The 21,454-nt window shown below is 43.7% G+C and overlaps 1 protein-coding gene across 6 annotated transcripts in view; it reads left to right on the forward strand.

Moving 5' to 3' along the window:
• Positions 1-21,454, forward strand: part of NR2C1 (nuclear receptor subfamily 2 group C member 1) — a 99,180-nt gene that overhangs the window by 38,818 nt on the left and 38,908 nt on the right. For all 6 annotated transcript variants that reach the window (XM_074941891.1, XM_074941895.1, XM_074941893.1 and 3 more), the window contains 5 exons: positions 3,627-3,857; positions 7,375-7,456; positions 10,837-11,016; positions 12,804-12,951; positions 13,037-13,127. In XM_074941891.1, the coding sequence (XP_074797992.1) occupies positions 3,627-3,857; positions 7,375-7,456; positions 10,837-11,016; positions 12,804-12,951; positions 13,037-13,127 (732 nt within the window). The remainder of the gene's footprint in view (positions 1-3,626; positions 3,858-7,374; positions 7,457-10,836; positions 11,017-12,803; positions 12,952-13,036; positions 13,128-21,454) is intronic.

A 21,454-nucleotide genomic window follows, 5' to 3' on the forward strand; every position in this document is an offset into this window, starting at 1 on the left:
CTGCTGCTGGGGCAGTCTCCCCCCACCCCAGCAGCAGGAGTTTTGGCGGGGGCCTTCAGGGCTAGGGATTGGGGTGAGGGGCGGTGCTTACCTGAGTGGGAGGCTCCCCTCCCTCAGCTCCTAGTTGCCGTGCTGCGTCTGCTGGCAGGCACCACCCCTGCAGCTTCCACTGGCTGCGGTTCCCAGCCAATGGGAGCTGCAGAACCGGGGCTTGGGGCAGAGCAGAGGCTGCACGTGGAGCTCAGGAGCCAGGTAGGGAGCCTGCCCCAGCCTCATCAGCCCCCCCCCCCCCCCCGTCCTCCCCCTCTCCTCCCCTCCCCGGCACTCACCCCAGCGGTGTCCCTCCTAGCACCTGTGGTGCCCCCCGAGCCACCCCTCCCCTCCCCCCAAGTTTTAGTCAGGAGTGTGTAGTAAAAGTCACGGACAGGTCATGGGCTGTGAAGTTTTGTTTACTGCCCGTGACCCGTCTGTGATGTTTACTAAAAATACCCATGACTAAAACATAGCCTTAACTAGAGAGGGCCAGAGAGCCACACTTTGTAGGAATGAGTTATGCCTCCAATAAATCAGTCAGCCAGTAGAAGCTTGGCTGCGTGTCATGTTGGGGGCTTGCCGGGGTTGGCGGGGGGAGAGGAGGGTTGTGTTTAAAAAAGTTAAGTATTTTCTGGAACCTTCAAATTATACAGTAGTTATCTAGTGTAGCTGGGTGATGTTCTTTTTCTGTCTCCGTCACCGCTTCCTTTCTCTGGTTTGTCCCACTCACTTGTTGCATCTTATCTCTAATTAGACTGTAGACTCTTTGGAGCAAGGACTGTCTCTGCTATATGTTTGTAAAGTACCTAGCACATTGGAGTCTCTAGGCATTACAGCAGTACAAACAATAATCAGTAATAAATAATTGGAGCTGGTTGAAAGTAGTTTTTTTCCATTGAGAAATGAAGTTTTGTTGAAATTGTCATGTTCTGCAGGAAAGTGTCAAATTTTGGTAAAATCAACAGGCAAAAGTTCAAATGTTTTGTTTTGACTTTTTCAATTTGATTTGTTTCGGTTTTACTTTTATATTATATATATTTTATATGAAATAATTTAATACAATATAAAAAGCTAAATAATGTTTTTATACCCTGGAAACACTATGGAAATGAAACGTTTTGATTGTCCCAAACTGAAATATTTCAGAATTTTCATTTTGTGAGAAACTTCAGAAATTTTTTTTAATTGTCAAAATTTCCTGTGGGATAGAAATTCTGGTTCCCAACCAGCTCTGTAAATAATATGTCAAAATAAAATAAATTGTATTGAAATAATCCTTTACATTTGAACACATTATTTCCTAAAACAGGCATGTTGAATGACTTACGTATGTCGCTAGTTTATTCATAGGGCAGTTTCACAGATAGGTTAAAGTACTGTCCAAATGGAATCCAAGGTCTCCAAAGAGAAAATATTGTTAAAAAGCAGCTTGAGGATATAAAAAGCAGCCAAGAGAAATTTAGCCTGGAATACCAGAGAGATGTGTAAATTAAACATTACATGAGAAAACATATATTTTAAACATAAAACAATGAATAATTTCCATATTTAATCAAATAAATACAATGGCAAAGTTCAGTTTCAAATAATTAAGAAATATGTTGTTATTGAACTCTGACAAATTAATATTAGAGGACTAGTGTGTTAAGGTTTTATTCTGGTTACTAGATGTTCAGGTCATGATACTGCATATTGTTCTGCTAGGGTGGTCCCCTGCACCGAAGCAGAGCCTCATTGACTTCACTCGAGTTCTATGCAGTTGCAAGGATCCCACATAGAATAAGTTGTGGGAATGGCACTTTTCATTATGAAAATTGTCCTTTTGTATAATGCATTTTTCATTTCAAGGTGTAGGGTTTGCGGAGGGGAGCTTTTTTGTAGACTTAGTGTTCTTGTGTAGACATTAAAGTAACATATGGTAGAACTCTATTAAAGTACTGATCATGCAGTGAGATCTGCCTGGGAGCCCTATTGAAGAATTGGGGCCATATTCACAATAAAAAGTAATTTGTGAGTTAACAAGTTGGTAACAAAAATAGAGGAAAAAAGCAAACATGCATCATAAAATGCACTTCTGTTCGTGTATTTTGTCAACTGTAATTCTTTATGATGATGCTTTTATAGAATACTAATAAATGTACTTAGTAGTGTAAAGTGCCTACCACACTTTTGCGCACTGCAGAAATAATGCTGTAGTATATTTTACAACAATAATAAAATCCTAGCAATATTAAGGCAGCTTTTGTAAATTTTAAGTTGTTTATTACTGTGTAAGAATTGAGGAACATTGCAGATTTTGATAACAAAATGAAAACTTCCCCATTAGCTACCACACCCCTTACCCCACCAGACGCACTTGCACCTATTAAAAGTATGGAAATAAACTATGAAGGTAAGGTAGGTAAATATTCAAATACACTCAATCTCTTAAATAAACATGATATACATATTTGAAAAACAACGTTAATCCTGCCCAGATTTGCAAATTAGTGTTTTGAATTTAGTGGGTTGTTGAATTAGCTTTTTCTTTAGAATTCAGTGGTATTTTACTGTATCTAAAGTTTAAAGGTTTACAGTCGAGCTGTATTTAGCTAGCTGTGTCTATGCATAGCCTTCATGTACAAGGCTATAGATCAGGGAGCCCATGTTGTTCTTCTCTACTCCTGTGCACTCTGCTCAATATTACATGGCACAGGTGGATGTCCCCCAGCATCACATAGCCTTGTGGAGAGTGAAAAATGGGGATGTTTAAAAGTGTAAAATTTGTATTTATATATATAAAATGAAGAAAGGGTATTACCAAGTTTGTCAGAAGATGATAAACTATGCAGTTTAGCGAAGGGCAAGTCAGTGAGGCTGTACTACAGTCTTTATTTAAAAATAGGAAAGAAATGCCATAATGATGCTGTTGATCTGTTCTTGATTGTCAAATGAAGAATAAAGCAAAAGAAGTTGTTTTTGTTTGTCAAACAAAGAAAAAAAGGTGGCAAAGAGAAGGGTTAGTGTTCTGTTCTCCTGCTTCAGTTTAATTTTTCTGTTTGTGGTTGTAAAAGTATTAAACTAATATATTCAATTGAAATAAAATAGTTCCTTGCCCTTATTATTCTAAATTAATAAAGTCAGCACTGAAGTGTACAACCTGGGATTAGGCAATGAAGATGACTCATTAAGGACCTAAACCTGTGAGGTGCTGAGTATCACTTTGTGGTATGCTGTGTTCTCAGCTCCCGTTGAATTAGGAGGGAGCTCAGCACTTCAGAGAACTAGGGATTGAGCCTCAACATTTATATCCATATTTTGAACACTTCATAATTCATAGCTGTTAGGATCTGAGGTTTTTGTTTGGCCCTCTGTAAAAATATGGGCCACTTGCAAAATTTGAATGTGTATTCAGGTTCAGAGTTCAAACACCGCTACAGTTTGGGGTTTTTTAGATTCAGGGTTTTTGCTTGAATTTAACTCATTAAGAGGCCCAGTCCTGCAACCACAGAAGTCAAAGGCAAAACTCCCATTGACTATGATGGTGCAAGAAGGGGTGCTAAAAAAACATGATCTTGAAAGACCATAACAATTTGAGATAAATGTATTATCAGATTGTCACAGATCAGCAGACGGGCCAGAAGATTCAGATTGTTACTGCACTTGATCAGAGCACAGCAGGCAAGCAGTTCATCTTAACAAATCATGATGGCTCTACCCCAAGCAAGGTGATCCTTGCCAGACAAGATTCCACTCCAGGAAAGGTTTTCCTAACAACTCCAGATGCTGCAGGTGTCAACCAACTGTTTTTTGCATCCCCCGATTTATCTGCACAACACATCCAGGTAGAGGATCCACTTTATTTCATAATATTAATTCAGATGGGATAGAAAGAGATGTTTTTCTTTCCAAATATTTTCTGTGCTGATTCTATATTTTCAGTATTCTTGCTGTTTATATTTCCCTGATAGCAAGACTTGGAGTTGTTGTTTAGAAACAATGAGGAAAATGATTTGTTCCTTGAAAGTTGTTATTTTTGAATTTGTATTTCATGAGCCAGGATATAAAAAAATATAAATGCATAGTTTTATTTGTAATGTTCAAGCCAGAACCTTCTTGTCACAGCTCTTGGGATAGCCTTTTTGTATTTCTGCCTCATTGACTCTCCATCTGTTTTAAAATATCATTTGAATACCATTTTCTCCCTTGCCTTTACTACTTAATATTTCATTCCTCTTGCTTCCATTTTTATTTGCCATTGTAACTATTTTTTAACTGAGTAAACAATTGTTAACTTAAACAACATGTAGACAAAGGAGGTGGGAAGGGTAGGAGAGAGTGTTATTGAGATTATGTGGTGAACTTCAGCATGTGTTTTGTTGTGTCATTTTTTGTATTTTTTTTTTAAAGCAAACCTCAACAAGGGTAAGTGTCAGTTAGATAAGGTTTAAAGTGATTCCAGCATAAAACAGTTTGAGAAGGGATTTCAGTGGCATAGCTACAGTGGCGTAAGTGGTGCAGTCACAGCCAGACCCACGAGGTTATGGGGGTTCAACCAGACAAATGATGCTCCCACACTTTAGCTGATGCACAGGTTTGCAATGCCACTCACTCAAATTTGGCTACGCCAACCTTCCATCTGATGGAAGGGCAACAAGGCCAAATCTGATTAGCATTGCAGTGTAACACATGGGGATGCAGCGCGACTCAGGTTTGGTCTGGCCGCCCCTCCTTCATGACAAAGGGGTGGCTAGGCCACATTTGAGTGGCTCTGCTACCCTGTGTACCAGGTCGTAATGCCACTCATTGCTCAAATTTGGCCTGTGCCATGTGAATGCAGGGTGGGCAATGGGAGCCAGCAGAGCTAATGGGCGGCTAGGATCGGGAGTAGCCTGGGATGGAAACAGAGCACAGAGCTGGGGGTGGGCAGTGGGTGCTGGTGAGTGGCCAGGAAGGTCACTGGGGTGAGGGGCTGGGGGGCTTTGGGTGAGTGGGGAGTGTAAAGGGGCTGCAGGGGGAAGGCTTGGGGGTGAGTGGGGATGTTGGTGGTAGTAGGTTGAGTTGTGGGAGGCACTAGTGTAGGTTGAGGGTAAGAAAAATTTCCGATTTTAGAATCTGGAAGGGGGCCCCATTACTATTCTTGCACCAGGGCCTTGCTTTGTTACACCACAGTGGGATTGAAAGGATAAGAAGGTGGAGGAATGTCAGACTGGATTAGGGAACATGATCTAGTTGTATGGGTAGTATGGAAAGGGGACATAAAGATGGGATCTAATTGTGTAGCTTATACAGACCAAAAGAATTGGGGAGGCAGTGGAAAGAATATTTTATAATTTTAATGCTTTCACAAGCAAACATGTAAGGCCTATGGAGTATATGCATTTCTCTGTCATTTTCTGTTAGGGCTGGTCTACACTGTACATTAGTGCATACCAACTGGGGTGTAAATTCTAGTGGGCATCAGTGTGTCACACACTGACTGGCCCATGTGGACCCTGCTGGCACACATTAGAAGTTCCCTAGTGTGAGCTGATGTAGTTCTGTTTCAAATAATACTGCGTCCGTGCATGCTATGGAATTTTTAGTGCATACCGGTAGGGTCCATGTGGGCCAATTACTGTGCGACAGGCTGTGCAGAGTATAATTTACATCCCAGCTGGTGCATACTAATGCATCATATAGACAAGCCCTTAGTGAAATGTGCAGTAACTACCTTTTAATGGGAAGCTAGCTTTTAATTTTCCATTCACTGGACATGGGGCTTTCATTTAATTCTAGATACTCGTCATGTTCTCTCATATCTTTTCTAACTGCTCCTCCCGTTTGCAGTTTTGCACAGTCGTTATTTTATACCTTCATTTGAAGCAGGCTTCCATTTCCTGTGCGCACGCACACCGTTCCTCTTTCAAATCCTTCCTTTAAATCCACATATTGTGGAACGCCTTCCTTGATTAATTGTTTCATCAGTAGTGGCTCTGCATCTTCTTGAATGGCAACTCTTGTTCTGAGTGTCGTGTTTGTCCAAGGAAAATTTTGAGCTCTTTTGAGCAGGGACTTTCCCTCCTCTTGGGCCAAATTCTGGAGTCCTTTCATAATCAAAACTCTTTATGACATCAATGCAGATTTTGTCTACAGAAGGACTTAAGGAATTTCTTTTATGTTATGTATAATTCCATGCACAATTATAGCACTAAATAATAATAGCAGATGTGGTGAAATGAGAAATTAATAAACCAGTGATGTTTTGTCATTGAGCCAACTTTTTCTTTAAGAATGTTAATGTTAAATTAAAAGAAACTTCGGTGATGTGTAATAGCAGTAAAAGATTAGAGGTAATATCTTAGATGCTGTTGCTAAATAAACATTTACTTATGGGGAGTCTGAGCGGGAGAGAATTTTCAAAGCACTTTTTAGAAATTCTTGTAACATTTTCATTATTTCTCTTCATAGAATAGGACTATCACCTTCCTCAGTAGAGCTTTTCTTAATTATATTTATCTTCAGAGCCCCTGTTTTGATTATGTGAAGCAGGACTAAAAGAATCGACATTCTTATCAGGAAATGGGAAGTTTCAAAAGTGCTTCTAATTTCCAGTGCTTTTAATGGGAATATCAATTCTTTCCTTCCTGCTTTGCATTGTGAGATTGTTAAAATGATTGCTAGTTATGGAATCATATTGTCCTTTTTAATTGCAAGCAGTGCTTTATTATTTATAACTTTTACAATATCTCAGCGCGAAAGATCTTTTAAAGAAGAAATAGAAAGGTATGATTCCTACCCTGAAGTGTTATTGCTATGAGTCTAATTTTAGACGTGATATAGTGAATCAGGGTAACAAATATCAGATGGGGTTGGAGTGAAGCAAGACAAGTTACAGTAATAACATCACAGTTACCTCAGGTTAGAGGCATTAGTGCCTCTTGATAATGAGTAATTCAATTAAATATATTGTGTTTTCAAAATACTTAATCATTGGTTCACTCTTGTGAGTACAGTGAAAGAAAAGAATGCTAGGGAAAGATTGGAATGCCTGTATGACCAGAAGGCTTGACAAATGTAGTTTTCAGAAATATAAGTGCTTTCTGCAAAAATCTTCTCTGGGTGAGATTTGTTTTAATACTTTTAAAAAAGATTTTGATAGTTAAGTTTAGGACCCATCCTGAATAGGGATCTGAATTGGTGCAGCAGGCAATAACACGCAGTCAACTGTTCGGGCCATAAATGGTAATTGAGAGGACTTGGTGCTTCACAGGATTGGGCCCTTAGTTTAGAGAGAGGCATTTTAAGGGTGTGATTGGCTTTTATTTTTCATATTTTTAGGGTAGAGAGAGAAAAGTGAAATAATTTTGTACTTTCTTCCAGATTTTAACTGACAACACTTCCACTGAACAGACCCTAAATAAAGTATTTGATCTCTGTGTCGTATGTGGAGACAAAGCATCAGGTAAATTCTTCAGCAGGACCACTTTTTAAAAGCAGTTTCAAGCTATTCATTCTTCAGAAACAACGTAATTTTTTACATACACACTTTTTTCACTGGTTAGTTACTTTTAAATAAAAAGTGGATACAGTATAAAGACATACCTAATGTAGTTGGACTGTGTGTAGATGGGATTTATTAATTTTAGCTTTAATAATTTGCATTTGTTTAAACAGTCCACTTAAAGCAATTTTCATATGTAGTTTAAGCCTATCCAGGTCAGTATTATATTTCTATACAACTACAGACACTGACCAATCAAATTACTTGATTGGCTGCAAATGCATTCTTAATTGACTGGCCATTCTGGCATTTTTGTAAAAGAAATGTTGTACAGTGGACTTGTCCATTGTTACTTTTAAGTGAATTTTTATTATTATTCATTTTAAACTTAAGATATCTGTGAAAAACGATGCTAGCTGTTTATAATACAAAACAGACAAAATCAGGGAAGATCATAGAAATGTATTATAAAGTGCTCTTATGAGTTTTTTGTGCTAAGCAGTTTGAGTCATCATTTTTGGAATTGCCCAAACACTAAGGACACTTTATAATTCCACTAAGGTAGGGTGTGGGGGGGGGTGTGTGTATGTGTGTGGGTGTTATCAAAATGGAATGTTAAGATAAAAGGGGAAAAGCCAAAAAAATGCCCTTTGAAACAGTATTAGGGGACTGAAGAGATGGAAGGGGGTAATGAAAGTAGGGAACCAAATGCCAAGTGTGCATTGGGGGCCAGGGAGTTTGTGGAGAGCTGTGCTGCCTATCCCAATCCTGTGCCAACTCTCTCTTCTCCCTATCCTTGCCTCCCTCTGATTCTCTGGGATGTGTTAAGCCTAGCAGCATGTTTTCCAGGGTCTGTCAGAGTTGGACTGCGCTCAGGCATACCTCCAAAGGCTCACTAAAGGGAGAAGCTTCTCTTTAGTAGAGATGCAAGCCCTGTTTCTAAAGTATGGTTTGACTGCAAATTTCCCTCTCTCTCTCTCTCTCTGCATCCTGGAAGGGGACATGGAAAGGGAAGATTTTAGCCTAACTTTTGTGAGAATTGGCTAGAATTAGCTCCACTAGGGAAGCCATTTCTCCATCTGGCAGTCTGTCTGATTTGTCAGAGCAGGGGAGGCTAAAGGAGAATTGATAAGGATGCCGCGGGCAGGGGGGTATCACAGAGGCAGCTAGAGTTAAGAGGCTGCTCAGGTCCTTAGCTTGGGAATCAGGGAGAGAGCGACAAGGCAGAATGTCTCAAGCAGGGGTGGGCAAACTTTTTGGCCTGAGGACCACATCGGGTTTCCAAAATTGTATGGAGGGCTGGTTAGGGGAGGCTGTGCCTCCTCAAACAGCCACGCGTGGCCCGGCCCCCAAGCCCAATCCGACCCCCCCTGTTTCTTGCCCCCTGACATTCCCCCTGGACTCCTACCCCATCCAACCCCCCCATCCCCTGACGGTTCCTGTCCCCGGAACTCCTGCCCCATCCACCACTCCCTGTCCCCTGACCGCCCCCGGAGCCTCCCCACCCCTGACTGCCCCCCGCCGCCCCATCCAACCCTTCCTCTCATTCCTGACTGCTCCCCCAGGACCCCTGCCCCATCCGACCACCCCTTCTCCCTGTCCCCGGAACTCCTGCCCCCCGCCGCCACCCCATCCAACCCCCCCCTCCTTCCTGACTGCCCCCCCCAGAACCCCCACCCACATTCAACCCTCCCTGTTCCCCACCCTCTGACCACCCCAACCCCTATGCACATCCTCACCCCCTGACCACCACCCCGAACTCCCCTGCCCTCTATCCAACCCCCCCGCTCCCTGCCCCCTTACTGCGCTGCCTGGAGCACTGATGGCTGGCGGCAGTACAGCCACGCCGCCGAGAGCACCGGGTCAGGCCGTGGCTCTGCAGCTGTGCTGCCCGGCCGCCCAGAGCATTGTGCCGGCGGCGCAGTGAGCTGAGGCTGCGGCAGAGCGGGAACAGCGTGGGAGGGGCCGGGGGCTAGCCTCCCGGGCCAGGAGCTCAGGGGCCAGGCAGGACGGTCGCGCAGGCTGTATGTGGCCCGCAGGCTGTAGTTTGCCCACCTCTGGTCTAGAGACTCAGAGAGGCTGTATCAAAGAGTGGAAATACTCTGCAAAAAACCAAAACTGTCACCCTCCAAAGTGAAAAATAAAACTAGTATGATAAACCATTTTATTTATAAGTATTTATTTTTAAAACTACCTTATTTGTAGTGTGAAACTCTGTATGAAATGTCATGTGTGTGTGAGACATTTGAGATGGTTATGTTAGAGGGATCTGAAAAAAAGTTAGACTCTCTGGAAATCTCTTCTAGACATCTGAATGGAAGTCTCTAAAGTATGAGTAAAGTACCTATAAAATTAAAGTTTATCCTTGAATTAGTCCACATTTGAAATTGATTTCTGTGAATTTCCTTCTTAATTAAAGGCGCAGCCATAATACCTTCATAGTATGTATTTTTGAACATTTCTGTGTGGCCTTGCTTTTTAGATTTTAGTTCTGGATTATAAAATTAACAGTATGTATAGTAGCTGTGTCTAAGTGACCAAGAGTGCCTTAATCTGTAAATGTAGTATTCTTGTTTTTATTTTTTTCAGCTAAGCAGGTTTTAAAAGAAAAGATTTTAAAAGAAAAATCTGAATTTTAGGGACAGAATAGCACAATGAGAAAAGCTGTGGAAATGTTGAATTTTTGATTGATTTAGCAAATGTTTTGTTTACTTGCATCACTGAATACTTTCATTATAAAAGAGAATTATGGTTTTATCTTTAACACAATTTAAAAAAACAAAAATCAGTAGTTTTGAAATAGTAACAGATATTGTCATCAGATGCTTAAATATGTACTGTCTCCTCTTTACATATGAAGTCTTTCTGTCATCTTTAAATCGTGCAATTATGCTGCTAAATTCTATGATAGACAATAAAAGAACTTGATTTGAGGGTCACTGAGAAAAATTAGTAAAGTATGTGTAATTCAGGTAACTAAAGTAGCTCATCCTACTGCTCGTGGGGAGGGGGAAGCCAGTTTTTGGGCTTGTCTGCTATTGCTAGCAACTAAGACACTGGAGTCAAGGAGTTGTTAAACTATCACTGGCCTATTGGGAAATGGTCATCTTGCGTGAGTTGTTTAAACCAGAGATTTGGTTAGTTTGCTTGTCTGTTTGATTCTCTAGCCACTTGGCAGTATCTTCATATCTGTAACTCATTTAAAAAAGTACATACATGCCTTGTCAATGTAAAGTCATACATACTCTCTGACTTGTCTAAATATAATTTCTTTTTAAAAGAGGGAAAATGTTGTTAACACTGTAAAATTAAAGTCCTGACTTATGCTGTTCTTCAACTAGGACGTCATTATGGAGCAGTAACATGTGAGGGATGCAAGGGATTCTTTAAAAGAAGCATACGAAAGAATTTAGTTTATTCATGCCGAGGGGCAAAAGACTGTGTCATTAACAAACATCATCGAAACCGATGTCAGTACTGTAGACTGCAGAGATGCATCGCGTTTGGAATGAAACAGGACTGTAAGTATAAATTAAGATCTATAAAACTGGTAGGGTAGATATCTCAGGCATATAAAATATAGCAGGCATTCATGATGAGGTTTGTGCTATGGAGAATATACTGTTACTTATGCATGCAAATCGGGCTTTACCTTCATTACTGTTATGAAATATTTAGATCAGCTTCTCCTTAAAGAATTGTAAAAGTCCAGTGTGACTCAAACTCTGAATTTTGGTAGTTTGTCAAAGATTGAAATAACCTGAAAAACACACAGCACAGAGTAAATAAGAATAAAGTGTTGTTCCTAGGCAGCAGGCATCCCTATGATAAATTGTCTGGTTATAATTTAACAGCTGAAGAAATTTTGAATAACTCCACCTTCCCGTCAGTTTATCCATCAGTCATGGTAGCAGCAGTTTCTGCACCCTGCCTAGTTTGCCCAGCAGAGGGAGGTATCTCCCAGGCAGAGATTAGCAGGCACATATAACTTAATTCTTGCAGATCTAAGTTCTTTTTTGAAATTTCCTTGTGCTGGCAGATTTTAAACATGTACATGCCCAAAGACAATGTAATTTTAAAAGTTATGGATTAATGTGATCATGTTTATTTTTTAATCCTTCCTTTTAGAGACTTTTATGGTCTCACTACCTTAAAATGGCAGGTTTCAGAGTAGCTGCCGTGTTAGTCTGTATCCGCAAAAAGAAAAGGAGGACTTGTGGCACCTTAGAGACTAACAAATTTATTTGAGCATAAGCTTTCGTGAGCTACAGCTCACTTCATCGGAATGCAGTCCTTTTCCTTTTACCTTAAAATAGTCCCACAAATGGAATCCCAAACTTGTATTAAACATTATGTACTTATATGTAGCATGTAATGCTGTAGGCCCTAGGGGTAAAAATGGCTTTAATGTGGCCAGGTGCATTTGAGCCTATTTTAATTATGCATTGGGTTAAACCTACAGTTTACTGGTCTGGGTCACCACGCTCTTCCATTGTGTAACTCCATTGAAGTAAATGGAATTACGCCATCTTAAAATTCATGTAACAGAGTGGAGAATAAGACCTTACATATTTTAAGGAGTTCCATCTCGTAAACATTTTTAGTACGTGTTTTGGTTTTACAATGACAAAACTAAATTTGTTGTAAGTATATAAGTAGTTATTTCCTCATAAGGAGAAGTTCTCCCTTTGAGTTCTTAAAATGAAGTTGTGTAAGTAAGTTTCCAGTTGGCATTGTTGTTTGGAGTCAGATTTCCCCATGTGGTAGAATATTTTCCAGTTTATTTTAATGATGCCATATCTGTTGGCATGGAACCAAGAGGTTGAGTAGTTGTGGATTAAATTTCCAGAGGGAGCATAAAAAGGAGACACTGTGACCCCTTCCCAAACAGGGAGGGGGCATGTGGGCTTAGCAGACAAAAGGAGATAGACTGCGACAATATGAAGCAAACAAGCCTCCCCATGAGGATCCAGATAGGTGAAAACTCCCGAGGGGGCACTTTTAATTTCTTCATAAATTTAAAATTATTGGCCTTTATATGTTTGATCTTCAGTCTTTGACTCCTTCACCATTTCAGTAACTATAAAAACAAGTGTGTTTATCCAGAGTTAGAGCTAATGATTTTTATGCACTTTTGTTGTTCAATATAGCTTCTATATAAAATCACAAATATATTAAACTGCAAGCTTTTCCAGCAATAATTGGAAAAACAGGACACAATTTCTTAAACGCTCTTGTTTGTGATATCTCCATCTGACTGTTCGTGAATTTTGGGCTGTCACCTAATAGTTACACACCATTTTGTTAGCTGTTCAGTGCGAGAGAAAACCAATTGAAGTATCACGAGAAAAATCTTCAAACTGTGCGGCTTCTACAGAAAAGATCTACATCCGAAAAGATCTGCGGAGCCCACTTGCTGCAACTCCAACTTTTGTAACGGAGAATGAAACAGCAAGGTATGTAAATAGCGCTCCAGACTAATAGTTTCTTGATCTCAGAAACATCAGAAGACTAAAATTTGTACTTTTTTTTCCCCTTCAGATCAACAGGACTGCTAGAGTCAGGAATGTTTGTAAATATTCATCAGTCCGGAATAAAAAGTGAGCCTACTGTGCTTATGACACCAGATAAGGTATGTGATGGCATGAATAAAAGACTACAGCTACATCTACCGTACAAGCTAGAGGTGTGATTCCCCAGCTTGCATAGACATATTTCTTACACACGTGTTCTTGGATGGTGTTTCTGAATCATGCATTTTTAATTGCACTTCTGCATTCACGTGCTGATTATTTGAAAATATAAATAAGGTTGGGTGACCATACCAAGGTAGCTATGGCTCTATCTGAATGCATTTCAGAAATACCTTTAGTAGTATTCTTCCTGAACCATGTATACTCTCGCAAAACTAAGTACTGTTTCAGAATTCACAACATAGTCATTGGGGTGGAAAAGGAAATATTGTTTCTTAAATTCGTCCAGAGATGTTGACAGCACTGGACAATGTTGGGGTGTTGTGGTTAATGTGCCTCTTCAATGTTGTGTGAAAGGCAGGTGCAGTACCTCTGGACTGGCAAACTGGGGTGGTGGTCCTGAAAGGAAGCCAGAGGGTGTGTTCCAGCTATAGGGGGATCACACTCCTCTGTCTCCCTTGCAAAGCTTATGCCAGGGTGCTGGAGAGGAGATAACACCTGTTAGTTGAACCTCAGATTCAGGAGGAGCAATGTGGATTCTGTCCCAGTCGTGAAACAACAGACCAGCTTGTTGCTCTCTCGCAGATATTCGAGGGGTTGTGGTAGTTTGCTAATCCAGTCTATTTTTGTTTTGTAGACGTGGAGAAGGCATAAAACTGCGTTCCCCAAGATGTCTTGTGGGAAATGCTGTGGGAGTATGAGGTGCCAGTGCTGCTTTTGCATGCTATCCAGTCCCTCTATTCTCAGAGTGAGAGTTGTGATCGTATTCTTGGCATTAAGGCGAGTTTGTTCAAGGGGGGCATTGGACTCCACCAAGGGTGCATCTTGTCCCCACTCCTGTTCATGATTTTCATGGACAGGATGTCAAGGCACAGCTGAGCTGTGGAGTGTATCCACTACAGGTGGCATCTCTGCTGTTTGCAGATGATGTCCTTCTTGCTTCTTCAGACTGTGATTTCCAATGCGCACTCGAACGTTTTGCTGCTGGGTGTGAAACGGTTGGGATGAGAATCAGCACTCTCCAGGTGAGGGGGGAGTAGCTGCCCTTAATGGAACAGTTCAAGTATCTAGGGGTTTTGTTCACGAGTGATGGTAAGCGGGAGTGTGAGATGAACCAGTGGATTGATGTGGCGGCCGTAGTGATGCGGACGCTATACCAATCTGTGGTGGCACAGCGAGAGCTGAGTTCTTGGACGAAGCTCTCGGTTTACAGGTTGATCTACGTCCCCATCCTCACCTACAGTCAATAACTTTGGGTGATGACTGAAAGGAGGAGATCGCGGGTACAAGCAGCAGAAATTAGGTTTCTCCACAGGGAGGCTGGGCTTACTCTCCGAAACAGGCTGGTGGGGTCAGCTATTTGGGAGAGCCTCGGCGTAGAGCCGCTACTTCTCCGGATCAAGAGGAGCTAGCTGAGGCAGTTCAGGCACCTGATAAGGGTGCCCTGTGGGAAGCTTCCTTTGGAACTCTACAGGGCATGCCCCACTGGGAGGAGGCCCCGAGGCTGACCCAGGACACACTGGAGGAATTATATCTCCTGACTGGCCTGGAAACTTCTCGGGAGGAGCTGGAACCTGTTGCAGAGAAAAGGGAGGTCTGGTCCTCCCTACTCTCCATGCCGCCGCCATGACCCTCACCAGGAAAAGCGGCATAAAGGAAAAAGAAGTTGTTTCTTAAACTTAAACAAAAGACAGGTCAGGCAGCAATTCAAACCCTTTACTCACTCAGTTAATAAGAGATAACTAAACAACATGCTTATTCCTCATGGATTTTTTTCAGGCAGATTTTTACCTGTTCCCACTTTCATCTGAGTTCTGTTGGTTTCTTCATTTACTCTAACACCTTTTTCTTTCTTCAACTGATGTCCAATTTCCTTATTCTGTTCTCATGCACTTTACTCTGCTTGCTGCATCTGGCAAAGGTCTAGTCAAAAGACATTTCTTCCCTTAACAGACAGATCAATGAAAATGAGAGTATGAATAAGTAATTAAATAAAACGTGGCATACTTGAGAGGGCAGCTTTGTTGTTGCCTGCTGGTAAGCATGCTCTTTTTCTTAATGTGATTTTTAATAAGGAAAAGGTTGCTGTCTGGCCGGCTACTGGCTACCTTGTGGGCTATTTAGCAGGAAAATCAAGAAGTGAAAAGAAAGTATACCTTGTTGTAGTGCTATGGCTTCCCTGCATGCCTAGGCTGACATGACTTCTCATCCATTCCTTCTTCATAAACATCGTCCCTCTACTTCTGATTGGCTTACAAAACAGCAGAACATACCAGGGAAGTTTTACAAATGAAATGCTGAAAAGATCGTATTCAGTTACATAGCCCAAGTGCCAATGGCTATTTGAACAGTGAGTTGTCATGGAGTCCCTGGGCGATGCTCTGGAACTGTTCCCTGTGAAGCCAGTCAGGACTCTGGGGCAGTCGCCTTTCTGTGAGCAGCCTGTCTGCAGGACACACAGCTCACACAGCTTCCACCTTCCTGGGTCTGACCTCGGAGCATTCAGCCTCCTCTGCCCCTCCGTGCGCTTCCCACAGCGAGTCCACTCAGGCGGGGTCCTGGGGAAGCCAGAGGGTCCTGCACCCCAACTTCGCAGACAGACGTGACTCTCAGCCAGCCAGTAAAACAGAAGGTTTATTAGACGACAGGAACGTGGTCTAAAACAGAGCTTGCAGGTGCAGAGAACGGGACCCCTCAGCTGGGTCCATTTTGGGGGGCAGTGAGCCAGACAACCCCGTCTGCACTTCACTCCATGTCCCAGCCAGCCCCAAACTGAAACTCCTTCCAGCCCCTCCTCCTCTGGGTTTTGTTCCTTTCCCGGGCCAGGAGGGCACCTGATACCTTTGTTCTCCAACCCTTTAGCTCTCACCTTGCAGGGGGGAAGGGCAAGGCCATTAGTTGCCAGGAAACAGGGTGTCGGCCATTCTCTCTGTCCAGACCCCTGCACACACCTGCCCTCTAGGGCTCTGCAATGATCATACACCCTTATCCCACCCCCTAGAGATTTAAGAACTGCATAGGGGAAACTGAGGCACCCCCACACTATTCAGAGGAAACATTAAGAACAGTCCCACTTTGTCACATCTCTCCCCCCTTCGAGATCGAACTGAGCGGGGTCACTTTAGCCGGTGACCTGGGGAAGTTCGAAGCCACGAGCATCTCTTCCATTCCTTGGTGGGAGTTACACCAGGCCCTTCCAGTTTTACGCCCTCCCTTAGGTCGGGGGTGGTCAATAGCACTCACAGGCCGCATGTGGGAAGGTTTATGCAGCCTGTGCCCTTTGGCCACCCCAAAAGCCCCGGGGGTCAAACTGGGATTGGGTCTTCTCCCAGCGCTCCAGTCTGGAGGGCTGCAATTCGGGCTCTCTTGGTTAAGAGCCCCCACCTAGACCTGGGCCACATACTGTTCACTGACAGAACTAGCATGGAGACATCCCTTTCTCAACAACCTTGTCTCCCCAACAAGCTGGCCAAACACAGCCACTTGGTTAGAGGACTGTTTAACTTTCTTAACAGCTTTCACTCCATCTGAGACCTTCTCAAAGCCATCCACACTGGATCTTTCAACAGGAAAGTCAGTGGCTTCAGTCACAACAGAAAATTTCTGGCTGTTAGGAACTGAAACTTTCTTGATTAAATCACTTTCACGCCCTTCAGTGGCAGTAAACTGCTTGCAAAGACTCCATGAGGATTCCTTTCCCTAGGGCTTTTCTATGCAACAATTCACCCCTCACAGAAATTCTGCTCTTACCCTCTTTACGGAGGGCTTGCTCGAGAGGAACACTTTCCTGAGCTACAACAGACTCTTTCTGGGTCTCCCTTACATCCAGAATCACCTCTGGCCCATCCGGCGGATTCCTACACAATCCCCTTTCAGGCAAAGTTACAGACTTCCTAGATAAAAGGTCAGAAGCATTCTCCTTCCCTTTGCCACACACAAGTTCAGGAATCTTTTCCTTCTTGCTGCAGGTTTCCACACCCTCAGTAGGTAACACAATCACATCACCTTCCTGCTCTCCTTGTGCCCTGGCTAGGATCTCACCCTGATTAGACAGAGTTGCTGCACCCTTTCCCAGCCACACACTAGCAACAGGGAAAATACAAGCACCAGAATTGTCTGGTCTCTGGGATTTTACATAGACGCTAACTGGATGCGACCTAGTTACGGTGCCATTCACCCGAGCAGACACAAACTTAGGACCCTTCCCTTCCTGGGCTTTAGCTGAGTCCAGAACAAACTCTGAGACAGCTGCACGACCCTCAACCATCACAGGCTGAAAGGCCCCTTCTGTCTGCTCCACAGACAAAGAAGAGCCGGACACACTTTCTCCTTTCCCAGACACCCAGCTTGGGATCTCATTCCCCTGGTGCCAGCAGCCGCGGTAATTCCAGCTCCAATAGCGTATATTAAAGTTGCTGCAGTTAAAAAGCTCATAGTTGGATCTTGGGATCGAGCTGGCGGTCCGCCGCGAGGCGAGCTACCGCCTGTCCCAGCCCCTGCCTCTCGGCGCTCCCTTGATGCTCTTAACTGAGTGTCCTGGGGGTCCGAAGCGTTTACTTTGAAAAAATTAGAGTGTTCAAAGCAGGCTGAATTGGAATGAGTACACTTTAAATCCTTTAACGAGGATCCATTGGAAGGAAAGTCTGGATGAGCCTAGGCAGCCTTGTGAGCTGATGGCTGTGTCTAGTCAGCAGGGTGGGAAGGCGAGGAGAGTGGAAGATGAGTGTCCCTGGACCTTACCTGGTACCTGGGTGGAGAAGTGGGACAAGGAAGGGAACGTGCCTGTGTCTGTCAGGGGTATTGACTTGCCTATGGAGGGAGCTACCCTGATCTCTAAGCAGTTGTCTGTGACCAGCCTTGTGTGCTGGGACCAGGGGAATGAGATCCCAAGCTGGGTGTCTGGGAAAGGAGAAAGTGTGTCCGGCTCTTCTTTGTCTGTGGAGCAGACAGAAGGGGCCTTTCAGCCTGTGATGGTTGAGGGTCGTGCAGCTGTCTCAGAGTTTGTTGTGACTCATGGTGGTAGAGACAATAATTGTTATTTATTAGCTACACTTTTACAATTAACCTGTAATTTATCTCGAGGATCACAGTGATGGGCACAATACAAACAGAATAATAAATGAAGCTACCCTGAATTGTGCACCCAATTTTCCTGCAATTTTTTTTTTACATTTTAAAATATGTTTGTGCCAGTTTCACCACTTTCCCCATATTTTTCATATCTTTCTGCTCTGTATATTCAATTTTGACTCTGCACCATTCCAATACTGTGGTGTACATCAGACCAGATTCTATATATACGTACTATTTCTGGGTTGGTTACACCAAAGAAGAGTTTGCTGAGAGTAGCTTACTACTGCTTCTAATTATTCTCAGTAACTAGATGTAGTGTGTGTAGAAATTGTGTTGATATAACATGTATGAAAGCCCTGTCTACTACAGAAGAGTGACCCATTGCTGACCCCAGGAGGGTTAGTGGGTAACAAGATTGTTGTAATGAGCTATAAATCCGGAGTCTTTATTAAGTCCATGATTTTTAGTGTCTTATTAAGTAATGAATTTAACCTCCCAGGTTCATCTTTGAAGATGTTGTGCAGGTTTTCTTTGAGGACGAGGACTGAGAAGTCAAATATGAAGTGATCATTTTATGACACGTGTTCACCCATGAGTGATAAGAGGGTTCTTTGCTTTTCTCATTTTTCTGTGTGAGCTCATTTGAGAGCATAGCAATTGTCTCATTCTTCTTCGAGTGATGGTCCCTATTGTATTCCACTGATGATTTACACACGCTCGCCATGTATCTGGAGCCGGAGAATTTAAAAGTGGTAGTGTCTATTGGTCCACGCGTGCACCCTTGCCTCACCTTAGGGTTTCGGTTGAGCTGATAAATGGCAGGGATGTACTGACCACATCTCCAGTTCTTCTCACTGCCTTGTGGTCCAGGTCAGAACTATTCGTGTTCTCTTGCATATGACACACCTTTAAAAAGAGTATAGTTGTATATAGTTAAATTTTTTTAGTATTTAGCCATTTTACTGTTTTTGCATAGTTTTTAGTCATTTTAGTAGTTATTTAAAGTTGATTTGGGACTTTTGGGGGAATCTGTTTACTTGTAAACACCTACGCACACACAGGTACTGGACAATGCCAAAGACCCCAATCTTTAAAATCTGCAACTCCTGCCTGTGTTCCTTCTTGATCAGTGATGAATATCAACGCTGCCTCTACTGCTTGGGAGAAGTCCACATTTCATCCAGGTGCAGTGTCTGCCAGTCCTTCCCAAGCCATACCCAAGAAATCCAGGGTGTCTGCCTCAAGAAGCATCTCATGGAAGTCGCTATGAGACCTCAATCAGACCCAGGCCGGAGAATCCCCCTTGTATGTCGGCCTGAGACATCCAGGAGTGCATCTCCAGCTACAGAGATTGAGTTCAGCTCTGGTGGTACCACCACTATGGACTCTGTGCCGGGGCCGGGAGGTCAGGAATCATGCATATAAGCATGGCAGTAAGTCTTCCTCTAAACCAAAGAAAGGGGACGCTCCTTCCACGAGTTCCAGCCACAGGGAAGCAGTGCGCTCCAAGATCCATAAATGTGACAAGAAACCGCACAAACTGGCAGATTTGCCGCTACCAGGTACCAAGCCCCACACACAGTCAAAGTCTGCCTCCTTTAAGGTATAGGACCTGTTGGCCCTGGGAAAGTCCACTGCTCCAGCACCAGTTTCAGCTATGGAGAGGGTACCATTAATGCCACAGAGGTCAGAGAAAATGCCAGAGCCCCAGGAACTGTTTGCCCTCGAAGAACCAAGATCTCCACGCCTTCTACTACCTTCCACCTTTAGAGGCCAAATCTCCCACCCAAGACATATCGCATTCAAGGCACCCTTCACCACCTCCTCCAGTGGCCTACACACTCCCACCAGCTCTGACATTAGTGCCATGGAACCGGGATCCGAGTTTTCAACCTCAGAGGATTCAGTTGAAGCATGGGGGCTCTCCATCCCTTACCGCCACTATGAATACCCAAAGAGGCCATCTATAGCATGGCAATATCCTCCTCACCAACTGCAGAGGAGACTGGTTCCCCACACCCTGGTGCTGCCACAGCACCCTCCAGATCTGTCATGCTGGCCCTACTGGGGATCCTGGCCCCAATAACCACCCATTCTGCGTGGGAGATTTCACCTCTCCCTCGTCTAGAACACCCTCAAGTAGGTACTCTGAACTGATCATGTAAGAAAACCTGCTCAGTCGGGTTCCCACAGTATTGCTGAAGCAGAAGCACTTTCTGTCTTTCTCCCAAGATACTGCAGTGACTTTGGCTTTCTCCTTGCCCCCGGATGACTTTTGTTAATTCCAAGATCTCCTGTGTAGGATGGCGGGTGAACTTCACATCCCCCTGGAGGAAGTACAGGACATACAACAACAGCTCCTGGACATCCTTCACTCATCAGTACTGGGTAGGGTTGCCCTGCCAATCAACAATGCCATCCTCCAGCCAGCTCAAACAGTTTGGCATACTCCAGCCATGTGCACGCCTACCCCCAAGGGTACTGGCTAAGGAGACTGAGTTTCTTTTCTCGCACCCCCTCCCAATTCCCTTGTAATACAGGCTGGAATGGTCAGCAACACCCATGCTCCACTCCGGCTGATAAGGAGGGCAAATGGTTGGACCTTATGTGACACAAGGTCTTCTCAGCAAGCCTCCAGTTCAGGATTTCAAACTATCAAGCATTGCTTGCCAAATAGGACTTCTTGAACTATAGCAAACTGGAGGATTTTGCTGAGAAACTGTCACAACAAGATTGGGCCTGGTTCCAATCAATCGTGGAGGAAGGGGAACTGGTGGTAAGGAGAGTGCTTCAATCAGCTGTAGAAGCAGCGGGCATAGGCGCCGACTCCGGGGGTGCTCCAGCCCTGGAGCACCCACAGAAAAAAAATGGTGGGTGCTCAGCACCCACTGGCAGCCCCATGGATCAGCGCCACCCGCCAATCAAATTCTCCCCCTCCCTCCCAGCGCTTCCCACCCACTGAGAATCAGCTGTTCAGTGGTGTTCAGGAGGCGCTGTGGGGGGGTGAGGAGAGGACAGGAAGAGGTGGGGTGGGCACGGGGCCTTGGGGGGAGCAGAGGTCGAGCACCCCCTGAGACCTGAGTAAGTCAGTGCCTATGGCGGCAGACACTTCCTCCCGCTCGGTGGCTACAAGCATTGTCATGCAAAGGGAATTGTAGCTTCATTCCTCTGACTTCCCCAGGGAGATACAAAA

Source organism: Natator depressus, chromosome 1 (genome assembly GCF_965152275.1).
Source record: "Natator depressus isolate rNatDep1 chromosome 1, rNatDep2.hap1, whole genome shotgun sequence".
NCBI classification, from domain to species: domain Eukaryota; kingdom Metazoa; phylum Chordata; order Testudines; family Cheloniidae; genus Natator; species Natator depressus.